Source organism: Ipomoea triloba, chromosome 13 (assembly GCF_003576645.1).
Source record: "Ipomoea triloba cultivar NCNSP0323 chromosome 13, ASM357664v1".
Classification (NCBI taxonomy): domain Eukaryota; kingdom Viridiplantae; phylum Streptophyta; class Magnoliopsida; order Solanales; family Convolvulaceae; genus Ipomoea; species Ipomoea triloba.
Genome location: NC_044928.1, coordinates 19,827,091 through 19,845,455, shown reverse-complemented (window position 1 = coordinate 19,845,455; position 18,365 = coordinate 19,827,091). Strand labels below are relative to the sequence as shown.

At 37.4% G+C, this 18,365-nt stretch overlaps 2 protein-coding genes across 2 annotated transcripts; one reads left to right on the top strand and one right to left on the bottom strand.

The window, feature by feature from the left end:
- Nucleotides 1-4,774: 4,774 nt before the first annotated feature.
- LOC116001326 (secreted RxLR effector protein 161-like) lies at nucleotides 4,775-5,239 on the bottom strand. Its single transcript, XM_031241211.1, has one exon. The coding sequence runs from the start codon at nucleotides 5,237-5,239 to the stop codon at nucleotides 4,775-4,777; it is 465 nt and encodes a 154-aa protein (XP_031097071.1).
- A 2,049-nt stretch (nucleotides 5,240-7,288) lies between these two features.
- On the top strand, nucleotides 7,289-17,897 carry LOC116002090 (ABC transporter B family member 10-like). Its single transcript, XM_031242106.1, has 12 exons — nucleotides 7,289-7,930; nucleotides 8,672-8,726; nucleotides 8,850-9,025; nucleotides 11,318-11,518; nucleotides 11,637-11,896; nucleotides 12,266-12,812; nucleotides 13,579-13,961; nucleotides 14,762-15,213; nucleotides 15,734-15,975; nucleotides 16,093-16,340; nucleotides 16,420-16,832; nucleotides 16,909-17,897. Exons 1-12 carry the CDS (start codon nucleotides 7,655-7,657, stop codon nucleotides 17,454-17,456), a joined length of 3,801 nt encoding a protein of 1,266 aa, XP_031097966.1. The 5' UTR covers nucleotides 7,289-7,654; the 3' UTR covers nucleotides 17,457-17,897.
- The last annotated feature ends 468 nt before the right edge of the window (nucleotides 17,898-18,365 follow it).

Below are 18,365 nucleotides of genomic sequence, written 5' to 3'. Positions count from 1 at the left end.
TCAATTAGGTCCTCTAAACATTTAAAAAGTGAAATTAGGCCTTTTAACATGTAAAATTGTGGCAAAGAAGTCCAAAAACCGCTAAATGACCTGCAATGTTCAACGGAAAATCCGACGACCGACGACGGTAGAACTATCGCACCATCGCTGGTCACTAGACTCCAGCGGAAGGCGACCAAACTCGTCGCCTTACACCATGGAAAGCGACCAGATCTGGTCGCCTTCAATGGAGAAGGCGAAATTGTTTGCCTTCTCCATTTAAGGCGACCATTTGGTCGCCTTCCGTCAGAGCCCTGAACATTAAATGACCTACTATTACAAGTCATTTGCCGGTTTTTGAGCTTCTTTGCCCCAATTTAACATGTTAAAGGATCTAATTGCACTTTTTAAATATTTAGGAGCATAATTGACTTTTCAAGTATTGTTTAGCGGCTTATTTAACCTTTTTCCTTATATATATATATATATATCAAAAAATTATTCTTTTAATTATTAAACAAATTTAAATTTAGTAATATGTCCATATTAAACGTTAAACTCCATTTGTATCTAAGGTATTTTGAGAAAATAGATAATAGATTAAAAGTTTCAAATATGTTATTTTACCATCCTAGACAAAAACATAACTTGACATCTTAATCAATCAATTAATTGAAATTACAAATTTTGTAAAAATTAAAAAATTAATTTTATAATTTGAAAACAATCGAAAATTCAAAATGCAATTCTTTTATACGTTAATTAATACATAACTCTAAAAGGTCATCACTGAATTAATTGGATAGGGATTATTGGAAGATTGCGACACGCATGGTAACGTTGATAGATTTGTAGCATTCTAGTCCAATGCTGTACCTAATTATTAGGCTCGTGTCCTTAGTCTATTGTGTTGGTTTTGAATACACAGTAATGAGGACATATTACATTACTATTAAATTTATGTCTGCTAAATAGTGTTGTCATTCAAAGGGAGGTTTTCAATGAAATTAAATGGGGTGTTTGGTAGGATGAAATTGTAATTTCATTCCTACCAAATTTCATAAGGTTACAATTCTATGATTCGGTCAGAGGAAATTGCAATTTCACATTACATTTTGTGGAATTGTAATTCCATGATAAATACCTATCTTACTCTCTTTATTATTATATTATTATTATACAAGGACATTTTAATTAGTTGTTATTTACTTCTTCTCTTTCAATTCTTAATCATTATATTATATTCATGTCTACCAAACAATGTAATTTAAATCTCACTTTATTTTTTCCCATTGAATAACAAATTTAAAGGTAACTTGATTGGCGTGAGTGACTATGTATTCTCATTCCTTGAGAGAAGTCGGGAGTTCGAATCTTTACCGCTTCTATGAAAAAATCAGGTTAGTCTTTAAAAAAAAAAGTATTTATATAATAAAATAAAATACAATAAAACTACCCAACTAAGACTTGCTTTAATGTCCAATCATTCAGGCTCGATCACGCCAGTGTCATATATCTGGAAAACCACAGAAATATTTGCATGAAGATTTCACAAAATATTCAAAAATTAAAAAATAAAACGGTTAATTCAAAGCTTTCCTAAGAGCTTTATTTTCAAGCACTTGAACAAAGAGAAAACGAAAATAAAACGAAAATTTAGAGAAGTTGATAAAGAACTTTTTTTGAAGTTGAGAACGCGCAATACCAAAGCGAAAATGCTCAAAAAGAATTTCACAGCATAAAACATTATAACTACCTGACGGTATGTATTGTTACCGGGTAAATTTGATAGAAGTGAACGAAATATAGTATTATTTGAATGTAATGGGTAAGTACAGTAGACTAGTGAGTAACAATGGTTCTGGTACCATAATGTAGATCTGTGTACTTATTGAGAGTGAGTGATTTGAGTACAATATAGTAGTGTTGTGTATCATAAACCAAGTGCCCACCATCCTCTACCACAAGTCTGGTACTTATACTATGGTTGCAACGACTCTTCCTCTGGTGAGTGTAACGGACTCTCAGTTCTGGCGAGCATACATTGAGTGTTGGGTCGTAATAATGGAGAACTGTTAGAGTAATTATCATCCATCAATGTGACGTCTTTGTGTAACGGGTGACCGTTTGTTGCCTTCGGGTCAATGCTAATGATTCAGGTCGGGTGCTGCATGCCCAATTATCCTGTCACCAGCCCTCCCTACTCCCCAGTTTACGAGCGTAGCAGAGTCAACTAGGGAGTAACAATAGTGCAGAAGAGAGATGAATTTGTTTTTCGTTTTTTTTTTCGAACGGTAAGATAATTGTGGCCAAGGTGATGACCTCGACCCAAATTGGCCGAGGTCATGGCCTCGGCATTTAATTTTTTATTTTTAAATTTTTTTTTTCTTTTGGCGTTTTGCGTGCGAGCTCACTTCAACCGCCCGTAGGCCTAGTCGAAGGTCCGCTCTCCCGTCAGGTAGCTAGCGAGATCGAATCCCGTGCCGGTCCTAAGGGACTAGATTCTGGTGTTTTCGAAACCAAGCCTTCGTCTTGACCTAGAAAAACACACTCCTGTCAGGTAGCTAGCGAGATCGAATCTCGTGCCATGCCTAAGGGAATAGAGTGTGGTATTTTCGTAAAGAAGCCTTAAGCTTTACTTTGAAAACACCCTCCCGTCAGGTAGCTAGCGAGATCGGATCTTGTGCCGGCCCTAAGAGAATAGAGTTATTTATTTATTTATTTTATTTGTACGGAATTAGTCACGGCAGACCGTGACCACTAGGTACATTAAAAATTTTGGACACCACTTGAGGAGGCGGACGCCGCTTGAGGAGGCGACGCCACTTGAGGAGGTGACGCCATTTGATGAGGAGGCATCGCTGGAGGAGGCAACACTGTGGATGAGGAGGCGCCGCTGGAGAGGGAGGAGGCGACGTCGTGGATGAAGAGGCGACGCCACTAGAAGAGGAGGAGGTGACGCCGTGGATGAGGAAGCGCCGCTGGGGCAGGAGGAGGCGGACGCCCTGCCATGAAAGGCACCGCGACGGCCTTCTTTTGTAATATGTAGAGCTGTGCTTGAGATTTGGCCTCAGCTCTCAACGAGAGCACCAATGACGGTAAGTATTGTTACCGGGTATATTTGATAGAAGTGAAATATAGTATTATTTGAGTGTAATAGGTAAGTACAGTAGATAAGTGAGTAACAATGGTTCTGGTACCACAATGTAGATCTGTGTACTTAGTGAGAGTGAGTGATTTGAGTACAATATAGTAGTGTTGTGTATCATAAACCAAGTGTCCCCCATCCTCTACCACAAGTCTGCTACTTATACTATGGCTGCAACGACTCTTACTCACCGGACTCTCAGTCCTGGCGAGCATACATTGAGTGCTCTCCCATCCTTTACCACTACTTATACTATGGTTGCAATGACTCTTACTCACCGGACTCTCAGTCCTGGCGAGCATACATTGAGTGCTAGTAATGGTGAGCATACATTGAGTGCTGGGTCGTAATAATGGATAGCCGTTGGAGTAATTATCATCCCATCAATGTGTCGTCTTTGTGTAACGGGTGACCGTTTTGTTCCTTCGAGTCAAGCCTTTTCAGACTCATTTTGGGATTTGATTTGCACCCCCCTACGTGCAAGAGAGAGTCTTTATGCTATATAATTCACTAAGCTTAAGAAAGACTATTGTATAAATAATGGTGCAAACCCACTTCCCAAACCAATGTGCGACAAAGCCTTACTCTAAAGCTTTTCTCACTGAAAAGGCTTGACTCGTGTGCGCCGGCTCCCTGCGGGCACGGATGTCGTTCTGAAACCAATGTGGAACAAAGCCTTACTCTAAAGCTTTTCTCACCATTTTTCCAACTCAAATGGGTCAAATTTTGAGAACCAATTTCTCATTCATCCATTATCCGTTTTGTGCGTACTATATATCAATCTCTTCGCCTAAATACGAAGAACTCGAATCCACTTTGACCTGACCCAAATCGAAAGTGGACCCCACATATATTTGTACCACAAAATAGCCACTGAAATTGCCATTTTATGCTATTTTTCTAACAATCCCCCACATGAATGAAAATTGATTTTCAGGGTTGTTTTGGAATAAGAAATAACTGTATCCAACGGTCGATCCCTGCATAGGATAGGTAGGTGTTACCCTTGGAACCTTCCCTCGTGAAGATATATTTACACAACTGGTTGTACGGCAGAACGCGATATCTTTGAACCGACTGCCGTTTGTGTAGACGATGACATATCTCACACAGGAACCTCCCAACCTTGTTCTGTTCTAATGTGTGTGCCCATTTTGGTCGTAGGTTACCGTTCCTGGTTCAGCAAGAGTTTCTAAAGAATTGAGCCCAGTTCAATTCTCTTTTGAAGCGACCCTCACTTCTCTCTCACATAGGTGATTCTTTTCTAAGTATCCCGCATACTCTCACATGTCAACCAACATTCGAATCATTAAAGCATCAATATATGTGCTAACCTCGTGCGGGAGCCACTATTCTAACGAGGAGTGGTAGGAAGTCCGAGACCCCCACAGTGACACGCTACGTTCCATAATTTAGTTGTCCCATTGAACCTAGGTGCCAGCTAGGTTGGGTATCCACTATAGAACTTATACCAAAGGCTTTAGACCCATTCCTCGTGTTAACTTCTCGGTCAACTCTCTACTTAACCCTTTGGTTAACGGATCCGATATGTTATCTTTTGACTTTACGTAGTCAATCGAGACAACACTAGTTGAGAGAAGTTGTCTAATGGTATTATGTCTACGACATATATGTCTAGACTTACCATTATACATATGACTTCGTACTCTTTCCAAGTGTGGCTTGACTATCGCAATGCACACAGATTGGAGGTACAGGTCTTTCCCAATCAGGAATATCCTCTAGAAAATGGCGTAGCCATTCAGTCTCTTCACAACATTTGTTCAAGGCTATCAGCTCAGATTCCATCGTAGATCTAGCTATCACGGTTTGCTTAGAGGATTTCCATGCAACAGCTGCACCGGCTAGTGTAAACACGTAACCACTCGTGGACTTAGAGTTTTTAATATAAGATATCAAATTAGCGTCGCTATACCCTTCAAGTACAGCAGGATATCCAGTATAGTGCAGTCCATAGTTACGAGTATCCCTTAAGTATCTCATAACCCTCACAATTGCCTTCCAGTGCATATCACCAGGGTTACTCGTATATCTACTGAGTTTACTAACCGCAAAGGCAATATCTGGCCCAGTACAGCTCATTAAATACATTAAACTACCAACAATCCGAGCGTATTCTACTTGAGAAATACACTCTCCGTGGTTGGTGTTGCATGTGTAACACAAGTTTTTTTATGTCCTCATATTTCCCAGAATGTTTTTTTTGTTAGACCACGAGGTGTCCTAAGCAGCCCTAACTGCAGGAAACACCTTTAAGCCCATATTATACTCAGACTAATTCTCATTCACACTGAATCGACCCAATTAAAGTGGCAAAGTGCTGACCAGATTGATTTTTTCATATGAGAGGAGGTTCAAACTCCCGACTTCTCTTAAGAGGCTCCCAAAATGCTATTTTAATTTGATTGCTGCAATAAACTTATAAATCCTTTCTATAGAGGGGAATTTTAAATTAGTTTATATGCATGACGTTACGTTAGTATTATTAGTATTTGAAAAATAGTGCCTAACATTATGATTCTGACCTCATAATCTTGTTGGTTGACTGTTAGGTAGTTGTTATATTAATATTCCATATGTCACCACTCAATCTTTATCCACAGTATCAAATCCTGTTTTTGTTTTTTATTTTAAGGAATTAAATTTAATAATATCAGCATTTTAATCAAAATTCATCGACTATCATATCGGAATGAGATGAAGAAAAGACGTACGTGTCTAGTAAGTTTTTTTTTGCATTAAATCATCAGAAAGACAATCAACAAAGAAAGGAGGAGGGGCATCAAACCACCCCCGTAACCTGACACAGAAACGGCCTCCCTAGCAACAGTATGGGCGGCGCGATTCTCAGATCGCTTAGCAAAACAGAAGCGTACATCATTTATCATGGATGCAACTTCTTTAACATCAGAAATAATAAAACCAAAAGCAGAATTAAAAGAGTTCTGACATAAAGCAAAATAAACTAATTGAGAGTCGGTTTCCACATCAACATACGTGTATCGTAAGTTTAGTACATTGATCAAATCAATTTTATTATTAATATCCTAAATAATTGACACTATATATATATAACATCAATTGCAATATAATCAACGAATTAAAAATATTATTATAACTAATAATAACACTATATTTGTACTTTAATTTGTATTGATTATGAAAAAATTCACAGAAGATGCCATTTCATGTATAAGTTGGTCTCCTGTGAGACCGTCTAACAAGTCTCAATCTGTGAAATGAATCAAATCTAATAAAAATGAGTCATAATAGAATTGCAGATATAATCAATATTTTAAGTCGTATATATAATATTTTATAACATAAATGTAATATTTTATAGCAAAATTGTTACAAACAATTTGCAAGAAATATAAATTAATAACATAACAGAATTGCATATCAAAATATCACAAATATTTTAGGCCTCATTATAATACTTTATAACATAAATGTAGTACTCCGTACTTTATAACAAAACTCTAATAGATAATATGCAGTAAGTCAGTAATTAACTAATTATTAGTTTAAGCCTTATATACAATACTTTACAACATAAACGTAGTAGTACTTTATAATAAAACTACAATAGACCGCTGGTAGGAAATATAATAATTAATAACATAGCATAATTGCATATATAATTAATACTTTAAGCTTTATATATAATACTTTATATAGCATAAAAATAACACATATTTTGTAGGGAATAAAGTAGGGTTAAAATATATATATATATATATATATATTATGACGAGGAAAACTCGCAACCATACGCTCATACACAACATCAAATGTAATCATTAAAAATAACGAGTATTCTATTTAATTAAATATAAAGTAAGAAATATTATATTATATTTTTGAGTATTATTGACTATATTAGAATGTAGTATTTGTTATGTACTTTCTCTATCCTCAAAGAGAGAGTTGGATCCTGTAACTTTTTTTTTTTCAAAGAGAACCACAAACATGTCATATGAACGCAAGGTACGGTGCTTGACAGTAATATTATAATATAATAATATAATAGCAATGAAACAAATAAAATAGAATGTGAGGGGAAAAAATGAAGAAATTATATATGAGGTGGTCGGGGCTCCTGTCCTGTTGCAATTAACGCGCCCAAAGAAACAGTCCGTCCGTCCTATCTTCCTCGATCACATCATTTCACATGTATATTAATAGCAGCAACAAAGCACTTCACAACCCACAACCAAACTGTGATCGACCAAATTATACCAAACACAAAAAACACCCACGACTAGATTATATACTCTCTTCTCCGGCGAATTGAAGTCCCATTAATCCATTATATTATATTAATTTGTACGGCGACTAACAACCGCCACTCTTCAACCATCTCACTTGTCGTCTTTAGTCAACAAGCCTTACCTCACGCCTTACCACAACTATCATCATATCATCTACTTAACCATTATATTTATCTTCTTTATGGTTATCTTGTAAGCCCATCATATCTGTAATCTTTTTGGGTAGTTCGAAATGGATAACCGGAGAGCGTTTCCCGGCGGCGAGAAACCGCCGGCGGGGGAGGAGGAGGAGGAAAATGAGAGGAGAAAAGCGGTTAAGAAAGTGTCATTAATGAAACTGTTCTCGTTCGCGGATGGTGTGGACTATGTTCTGATGTTTGTGGGATTTGTTGGAGCCTGTGTGCATGGGGCTTCTGTCCCTGTCTTCTTTATTTTCTTCGGCAAAATTATAGATGTGATTGGGGAGGCTTTTCTTTTCCCGGCGGAAGCTTCCCATAAAGTTGCCAAGGTATATATTATATTTACTACTTAATACCCAATTTAGTGCTCGTTCGATTATAGTGTTTTTCTCGGTTTAGTCTTAAACGTACGATTTCTCAAAAATAAAGTCATCCACTTTGATGGTCTTTGTCAATTGAGTCCTATGTTAAAATAACTTGATAATTTCACCCCATTAATACTCAATTTAGTCTTCAACTATAATAGTTTTATCCAAGTTATCGTTCGACTATAGTAGTTTTACTCAATTTAAATTTGAGTATACTGATTTTTCTCAATTTAGTCTTTGATTATAACAACGAATTCGAGAACTTAATTGGATAAATCAACAAAGTTGAGGACCTAATTAAGCAAAAAAAATAAAAAAATCGTTTAAAACTAAATCGAGAAAAACCAGTATAGTCGAGAACTAAATTAGGTATTAACTCGTATATTTACTATACCTAAGCTCAGGATTCTTTAGAATATATAGTATTTGTTCTGTACTTTCTCAATCTTTTTCAGCTCAAAGAAGAATCAATGTCCCCACCACTGGAGTTCGATTATGTGATTATTTATTTGAAATGATAACAAAAGTGTCTATTATACTACATATATTCACTACTAATTTCTCATTAAGCCCAATAATTTTTTGTATTAACTTTTTAATCTTATTTTACTCATCTTACTTAACTCGTTGAATTACTAGTTTCAGAGTTTTAATTGATTGTTTTGTTTGTATTTAAAATTTTCATTTTGTTTCTCATTGCAGTACTCCTTGGATTTTGTTTACTTAAGTATAGTCATACTCTTTTCATCATGGACAGGTATGAATTAAAATTTTTTCTTTTCCTTTTTTTTAATTTATTTTTGTTTGCCTTATATATAGATATAATAGTAATTAAAAAAAAAAGAATATATAGTAATTGCGATTTGAAAATATATAATAGAGGTGGCATGTTGGATGCACACCGGAGAGAGGCAAGCGGCGAAGATGAGAATGGCATATTTGAGGTCTATGTTGAATCAAGACATTAGTCTTTTTGATACTGAAGCTTCCACTGGAGAAGTCATTTCTGCAATTACTAGTGACATTATTGTAGTTCAAGATGCCATCTCTGAGAAGGTACATTTTTTCCTCCTATATATATGCATCAAGTATATTAACATCATGAATTAAGCTTAGTTTAAACAAATTGTTTTTTTTTTTTTTGCACAAAAAAAGAGCCATAGCACATAGGATAGCTCACAATTTTGGATGACGAGAGAAATTCGTAGCCACCATCCGGAGTTGTATACTAGATAAACGCTTAACCCACCTCGTGATCCTACTCAATAAAGAACCACAATGAGATAAACCAATCTACGTTGTTCACAGTTGACCGATTGAAATCAAGAAAATCAATAGATTACTCCTACCGAAAGTTAAACATAGAACTTTGTGTTACTAAATTAACAACCTGATCAATTTGGTCAGATTATGCCTGGAATTATTTTAGTTGATTTTCTTTTTCCATTGAAGGATAGAGATCGAAATATATAGTAAATGCAGCATTAATGGTGAACCAATTATCTTTATTGTTGGGTAGCTGGATCAGTTAACTGGCTGTGGCCTGTGAGAGCTGATACCCAAGAATGAATTAATAAATGCACACGCAATTTGATGCCCATAAGGTTTGGTCTTTTTGAGTTATAAGTATAATTCTTTTTTTTTTTTTTAACTTTTACAAATTTCATCTTTTAATTTACTTGTTAAATAATTTATAATCTTAGCGACTAACTGAAACATGATACACACGCACAAATCAGTCAAAAGTGTACTTTTTTAAACATAAATAAATGGAAGAAATTATAATACAAACATGGACATGGTGGTCCATTGATCATTACTACAATTTTACTATATATATAAGCTTACATTCAAATGAGAATCATTATAAGAATTTGTGAACTATTACATAAATGCGCACACACTAATTGTGTTAGGAAATGCACAACTATAAAATGCACAATGCATCACAAAATACCTCAAACACTAAAAAAATGCACTATACCTCATCACATCTAATGATGTGTTTCCGAACACTGAATGATGCGTTTATGCGTACCTAATGATGCGCTTTTGGTGCATTAGTGTATTTCTTTATAGTGCACTTTTACATACCTAATGATGCGATCGTACCGACATCTGGCCGTATTTTTGCGCTATCTCTCACACACAGCTTTGGTGACATGCCAATGATATATGTAGGTCAGTTGGTCTATACTCTATAGAGACATAGAGTCATGGACATGTATTGCAATTTCTTTTTCTGCATTGGAGAATTGATTGCATTGCAGCTTTGCAGATTGAAATTTGAATATTTTAAAATCCTGACATTCTTGCCTTGAATTTGGGGAATGAAATAGATATACATTATTTTCTCTCATACTTATTGCATGCCAACAGTTGAACATTCTTCAATTCATTAGTTGCTTATTGGTTTAACATTATTTTACAAAAGCATTCTTATTAGCAGCAAAAGGCATATGACATAAAAAGGTAGAAAATCACAAGTTATGTGATTACCTCAATCTCCAGATTTTTTGTGTAACGTTCGAAATAATTATATTACCTTCATCTTATTAAGTACTCCGTATTATATTATTACATTACGTTTTAATATTTCAATTTTACCCTTACCAACTACCCCTTATATATACTAATAAATAAAATAATAATAATAACAATAATATATTTATACATATGTAAAATAGTGTACAGTTATATGTGCATATATTATTTTTATTTATTTATTTATATTGAGGATATTTAAATAAATTTTGCAGCACAACCTAAAATATAACATCAACTAAAAGAAGTGTTTGGTAAATGACTGATCAATCATTTTTGACATTTTGACGGAGCAAAATGCCATTTAAATTATTTGATAACACAGCGTTTTGGAGTAGCATTTTGCTCTAGGGATGACACTGGAATCCTAAACGTCCCAAAATTGCCCCTCTTAAAAAAGAATTTAATTTGCAACATTTTAAGGAGTCTAGGCCGCTTTTTGTTGCCCATCCGGTGTGGGAATTGGATGGGCAACTCTTTCATAGCAAGAGGGGCGTTGAACTCCTCTTTCTCCTTTGTCTTTTTTTATTGATTTTGTTTATGTAGTGTATTATTATTATTATTATTATTATTATTATTATTATTATTATTACATTTAAATCGGTTAACTCAACCAGCTATCATCTAACAAGCTAGCTAATTGTCAAACACCCATATTATTCTTCTTTTTGTGTAAAACTAGATATGGATTTAGGTTATTTAGTAGAGTAGAATTATTGATGTTGTATTATTTCAGTGAATTCCAATAATATATATGTTGGAGTTGTAGCTTAAGAAATAATACATTGGAGTGTATTGGATCAGGTGGGAAATTTCATGCACTACATAAGCAGGTTCATAGCAGGATTCACAATAGGTTTCATAAGGTTGTGGCAAATCAGCCTCGTCACCCTCTCCATTGTCCCTCTCATAGCTCTCGCCGGCGGGGTCTACGCCTTCGTCGCCACCGGCTTAATTGCCCGAGTTCGCAAGTCCTATGTTAGAGCTGGCGAAATCGCTCAAGAGGTATGTAATTGAAGCATGTGCTCTATTTCAATTAAAAGTCTAAACTGATAGTTAGATTGCATATTTATGTTTATATATTATATGTTGAAGAGAGGTCTGGCTATTTCTTCTACCTCAGGTGGTTGGTAATGTGAGAACAGTGCAAGCGTTTACTGGAGAAGAGAAGGCAGTGAAGTCATACACAGAGGCATTAGTGAACACATACAAATATGGGAAGAAGGCAGGGCTAGCCAAAGGGCTGGGACTGGGCACCTTGCACTGTGTCCTTTTCCTTTCTTGGTCCTTGCTTGTGTGGTTCACTAGCATAGTTGTCCACAAGAACATTGCCAATGGAGGGGATTCTTTTACCACCATGCTTAATGTTGTCATTGCCGGCCTGTATGTATCCCTAAAAAATATGGGTTTATAAAGCCATAAGTTAGACTAGCTGATCCTCTGCATTAACCTGCAATTAATGTTGTCATTGCTGGCCTGTATGTATCCATAAAAAATATGCGTTTATAAAGCCATAAGTTAGACTAGCTGGTCTTCTGCATTAACTTGCAATTAATGTTGTCATTGCCGGCCTGTATGTATCCCTAAAAAATATGGGTTTATAAAGCCATGAGTTAGACTAGCTGATCATCTGCATTAACCTGCAATTAATGTTGTCATTGTTGGCCTGTATGTATCCATAAAAAATATGGGTTTATAAAGCCATGAGTTAGACTAACTGATCTTTTGATCTGCATTGACTTGTAATTGCAGGTCACTGGGGCAGGCAGCACCGGATGTTTCGGCTTTTATTCGAGCCAAGGCGGCCGCTTATCCCATTTTCGAGATGATTGAGAGAAACACATCGAACAAAACCAGCAACTCAAGGAGTGGAGGGAGGAAACTGAATCCATTAGATGGGCATATCCAATTCAAGGATGTGTGTTTTAGTTACCCATCTAGGCCTGATGTGTTGATCTTTGAGAAGCTGTGTCTTGATATTCCCCCCGGGAAGATTGTAGCCCTAGTAGGAGGGAGTGGATCAGGGAAGAGCACTGTTGTGTCTTTGATTGAACGGTTCTATGAGCCTGATTCTGGGCAGATACTATTGGATGGAATTGACATCAGGGAACTTGAGGTCAAGTGGCTGAGGCAACAGATTGGATTGGTTAATCAAGAACCTGCCCTTTTTGCCACAACCATTAGGGAGAACATTCTGTATGGAAAACAGGATGCTACCCCTGAGGAAATTGCACATGCCACAAAACTTTCTGGGGCAATCGCCTTCATCAACAACCTCCCTGACAGGTTTGAAACTCAGGTATGTAGGCATTTCAAATTTCCCAAATTTGAACCTGAATGCGCTTCTGTGAAATTATTAGCCTTAGCTTGTTTGGTAACATAGCTGATCAACCAATTTTGGTTGGTTCGACCACTATTCACTGTTTGACATGGTCGAACAGTAAATATTTGTGTTTGGTTAATAAGTTTTTCGTAACAGTTTATCACTCCAAAACACTAAAATTCTAAACGTGCCTCAAAACAACATTTTTTTTCAGCTTTATTTGACAATAAATTATTTTTTAAAACACCACCAATAATTTTTTTTTTTTAAAGAGGGGACTGTACTAATAGGTTCAGCAGTCCCGCTTGTCAATCTGGTTACTCTCATTGTCTCTTCATGATACTAGGCAACGGGGTGCTTGAACCCATCAACAGGGCTCATAAGCTCATTGCCTAGTACCGCGAAGGTGATTAGCAACGAGATCTGTGATTAGTGTTCATTGGCTAAGCCTATGAACATATGTTTAATTTTTATACTATCAACTAACAAACTAATTAACAAACACATTTCTACAAACAGCTAATGATATTAATGGATCAAACCCACTAACCCAATTCGCTAACTGCTAACGGCTAATTCAATCAGCTAATAAGAATTTGTTGAACACGCCATTGTGAATTCACCACACATTATGTTGAGTAGCATGAATAAATATGTGAAATGCCTACACAAATATGCAATGTGATGGAGCTTTAATTAAGTTGTGTTGTATATCATATATATATATCCAATTAATTTGCAGGTGGGTGAGAGAGGGGTACAATTATCTGGTGGACAGAAGCAGAGAATTGCAATATCTCGTGCAATAGTGAAGAACCCTTCGATACTTTTGTTAGACGAAGCCACAAGTGCACTTGATGCTGAATCCGAGAAGAGTGTGCAGGAAGCTCTTGATCGTGTGATGGTGGGGCGGACAACTATTATTGTGGCTCATCGTCTCTCCACCATTAGAAATGCTGATATCATAGCTGTTGTTCAGAGCGGGAACATAGTAGAAACTGGCTGCCATGAGGACCTTATATCAAAACCAAATGGTGCCTATGCATCTCTTGTTCAACTTCAAGAGGCAGCCTCATTGGGCCGCCTTCCATCTCATGGCCATAATAATATGGGACAACCTCTCAGGTACCACATCGATTTACATCCTGCAAACATAATGCTTATGCCCTGTCTATTTCGTAATATAGCTGATAACTCAATTTTGAATGGTTTGACTGATCGATAGACTATTTTAAATGTTTGGTAAAGTGGTTTTGATGTAGTAAGTACAAGCTCACTACTAATACGTACAGGATAACGGGTTAAATTGTGTCTCGGTCCGCTTGTGGTCTACTGGTTTAGTTTAGGATGCTCGGGAAGCGTGATAGTGGGTGCGAGGTTTCTGCGCGTAGTTCTACCTTCTCAAAGTAGCCAAAAATCCTCTTTCTCTGTAATAAATGCGGTATTTATAGTTAAAAGGAAGGGACAAATTCTGGCCTAACGGCATGAAGGGCACGTGGAGTCCTGGCCTCGACCGGGGCCGAAAGGGGCCTCTACACGTGCCCTAATATCCCTGGTCGGTGCCGATCAGAAGGCATCGGGTACCCGAGGTCAATTGAGGGAACCCACATTTAAGACAATGTGGGTAGCTCGATGCATAGGATGGTCGGGATCCAAAGGGGAAAATGTCGGTTCTGTTCGGGTTGGAGAGACTCGGGCAGAGGGTTCGTTACCGACCATCGTATAGGCACGATTATCGGGGTATAATCTCCATCAGGTTTATTGCATTAACTTATTGGGGGCAATAAGCCAAAATCTGAAAAGCCTAGAAGAATAGAGTTTTTGGTTAGCTGATTGGTCTTAATTATAAAATGACCATTTTACCCTTATCATCCCTAACATTTATAGATGTGCATTTTTTCCCTTAATTCTCTATGTACATGCAGTGGCAGGTATTCTCGTGAAGGAAGTATAAGATATTCGCGTGAATTATCCCGAACAACAACAAGAAGTCGTGGTGCTAGCTTTCGGTCTGATAAATCAGCTAGTAAATTTGGCGATAATAATAGCGAAGAGGATGATAAACCAATTCAAACTCCGGTGGTTTCTCCAAAAAGATTGTATACTATGATTGGTCCAGACTGGTATTATGGAGTTATTGGGACTATATGTGTGTTTATTGCTGGAGCTCAGATGCCACTATTTGCCCTTGGGGTAACTCAAGCACTGGTGTCTTACTACATGGACTGGGACACAACACGCCGAGAAGTGAAGAAGATTTGCTTACTCTTCTGTGGTGGTGCCTTTATAACTATCAATGTTCATGCCATTGCTCATTGTTGCTTTGGAATCATGGGAGAGAGGCTCACACTTCGTGTTCGACAGAAGATGTTTTCCGGTAATTATATTGTTATAGCATTATGGCACTACTAATAGTCATTGCAGATCGCTAGGGTTCCGTTGACCATCCCACAACTAATTCCAGTGACCCTTTGATCAATTTCTGACGAGATTTCGGGGTCAAACACGGTGACCAGCAACCGTCAAAGAGTTGCCGGTTGCATTTGGAGAAGGCAGCCCAACTGGGGCTGGAGAAGGCAAACCAACTCACCCTTCTACATTCGTCGGAGGAAGGCAAACCATGCCAGTTGGTCTGCCTTCTCCAAATGCAACTGATGACTGTTTGACTGACGTTGGTGTTTGACCACGAAATTTAGCCCAAAATTGGTCAGAGGCTAGGCAGAACCCTAATGACTTGTAATTACATGTCACCAAATGGTTTTTGGGCTTTAATTACAACTTCTTTAAGGGTCTAATTAACTTTTCAAGTTCAGGGTCCATTGGACCCTTTTTTTTTCCTTTCAACCAGCTGGTCTCACATGCATACATATTGACTAGTGTGTTTGTTGTATGTGCAGCTATGCTAAAAAACGAGATAGGATGGTTTGATGTGATGGACAACACGAGTTCTATGCTAGCTTCACGCTTAGAAAGCGATGCAACTCTATTGCGAACTGTGGTTGTTGATCGCTCCAGTATTCTTTTACAAAACCTAGGCCTTGTCGTCACTTCCTTCATCATTGCTTTTATCTTGAACTGGAGGCTAACCCTTGTAGTCCTCGCAATGTATCCTCTCATTGTCTCTGGCCACATCAGTGAGGTTAGTTTCATCTTAATTATTCTGCGCTGCTTCTTCAATTTCAGCAGTCATAATATAAAACAAAAAACTTAAACAACATTGAACATGTGACTGATCGAGCTGTTATTTTTGTTTCAGAAACTCTTTATGAAGGGCTTTGGTGGGGACTTGAGCAAAGCCTATCTGAAAGCAAATATGTTTGCTGGTGAGGCTGTGAGTAACATTCGAACCATTGCGGCTTTCTGTTCCGAGGAGAAGGTTGTTGATCAATACGCTCGCGAACTTGTTGAGCCTTCAAAGACTTCATTTTATCGCGGTCAGGTTGCTGGGATTTTGTATGGGGTCGCTCAGTTTTTCATCTTCTCGTCCTATGCTCTTGCTTTATGGTATGTTACGTTGCAGGAATCAATTAGCTAGTCTAACCAATGACCTTATAAGCTCATATATATGTTTTCTCTTATATAGGTATGGTTCTGTTCTGATGGGAAAGGAGATTTCGAGCTTTCAATCTGTGATGAAGGCGTTTATGGTTCTGATTGTAACGGCTTTGGCCATGGGAGAGACCCTCGCAATGGCGCCCGACCTCATAAAAGGAAACCAAATGGTGGCATCCGTGTTTGAAGTACTCGATCGCAAGACAGAGATCTTAGCTGATGTCGGGGAGGAGTTGACAAAAGTGGAAGGCACAATTGAGCTCAAGGATGTGGAGTTCAGCTACCCTTCCCGGCCTGATACTCCGATTTTCAAAGATTTCAACATGAGGGTGCGCCCTGGCAAGAGCATGGCGCTAGTCGGGCAGAGTGGTTCGGGGAAAAGCTCGGTTATCTCTCTCATTTTGAGGTTCTATGATCCAATATCCGGGAAAGTGATGATTGATGGTTAGTATTTTCAAGCTAAATTCAGGAAGAACTGAAAGATCTGTTCTGTTTCAGCTAAAAGTTTAAATCGTTACAGGTAAAGATATCAAGAACCTAAAGCTCAAGTCTTTGAGGAAGCACATTGGGCTTGTCCAACAAGAACCTGCCCTTTTCGCCACAACAATCTACGAAAACATCCTCTATGGCAAAGAGGGAGCAACCGAGGCAGAAGTTATAGAAGCGGCAAAGCTGGCGAATGCGCATAGCTTCATTAGTGCTCTCCCCGAGGGCTACTCGACCAAGGTAGGAGAGCGAGGCGTGCAGCTCTCTGGCGGGCAGAAGCAGCGAGTAGCCATAGCTCGAGCTGTCCTAAAGAACCCCGAAATCTTGCTGTTGGACGAAGCCACTAGTGCACTTGACGTCGAGTCAGAGCGAATAGTCCAACAAGCTCTGGACAGGCTGATGAAGAGCAGAACATCTGTTGTTGTGGCACATAGATTATCTACCATAAAAAATGCAGACCAAATATGTGTGTTACAAGATGGGAAGATAATAGAGCAGGGGACTCATTCTACACTGATAGAGAACAGGGATGGAGCATATTATAAGCTCATTAACTTACAACAACATCAACAAGAATGTTAGATGTTATTTGGGAATTGGCCTGGGATGCATAATTCAATGTATATCCTCTCCATAAAAATATAATTAATTTTTTTTTTTTGTTATAGAAACTGATTTGTAACTGTAAATTAGTGTTCCTTGTTGAGGGTTTGAGATTTGTATTTGTCTCTTGGTCTAGTAGGCGAAATCGTGTGGTTGGGCTGGGTGTTCATTCAAAATTAAAAGGTAGTAAAAAGCAACTTAGGTTCAACCTTCTTGATGGTAGGTAGTTTGGAAAGGAATGATGGTGGCTCTAAGCAGATTGTGGCAAATCAAGGTGGTGATGAAGCTGTTCAAGCTATTGTTCTTATTTTGATGACAACACTATTCCTTTGAGTTTTTTTCTTAGACTTCTAATGGTCGATGCTACCACCAAGAACAACGCTTGTGGAAATTAATTGAAATATATAAGTATTATTACTAGTTTTTTTCACGCCCATTGCGCGAATAGGATAATGCCCCATGTTTATTTATAAATAAGTACTTCAAAATATATCAATTAAGGATCTCAATCGGGTCCAAACCCGATGGGCTAGCCTGAAAAAACCCGAAACTGACAAGGTAATAGTCCGAACGGGCTAGCCCGATAAAAACATTAGCTCAATGAGCCCGAAATCGATAAGTACGATGGCCCGATAGGGCTAGCCCGAAATTCAATGGGTTAGCCCGATAGCCCGAACAATTGAAAACTATTTTTTATTATAGAAGTGATTTGAAACATAACAACATACATAAAATTTATAGGTGAGTTCATCTTTAGTATTTCTTTTATCACTAAGTACATTTTTAAATAAAATTTTAATAAATATATAAATTAATAAATTTTAAATAAATATAAATATATATTATATATAATTAATAAATAAATAAATATTATATATATATATATAT

Coding starts and splice junctions, on each gene's coding strand:
- LOC116001326 (XM_031241211.1), bottom strand. CDS start 5,239: ATGTATTTAATGAGCTGTACTGGGCCAGATATTGCCTTTGCGGTTAGT.
- LOC116002090 (XM_031242106.1), top strand. CDS start 7,655: ATGGATAACCGGAGAGCGTTTCCCGGCGGCGAGAAACCGCCGGCGGGG. Junction 11,897..12,265: donor AATGTTGTCATTGCCGGCCT/GTATGTATCCCT, acceptor TTGTAATTGCAG/GTCACTGGGGCAGGCAGCAC. Junction 16,341..16,419: donor TCCTATGCTCTTGCTTTATG/GTATGTTACGTT, acceptor TCTCTTATATAG/GTATGGTTCTGTTCTGATGG.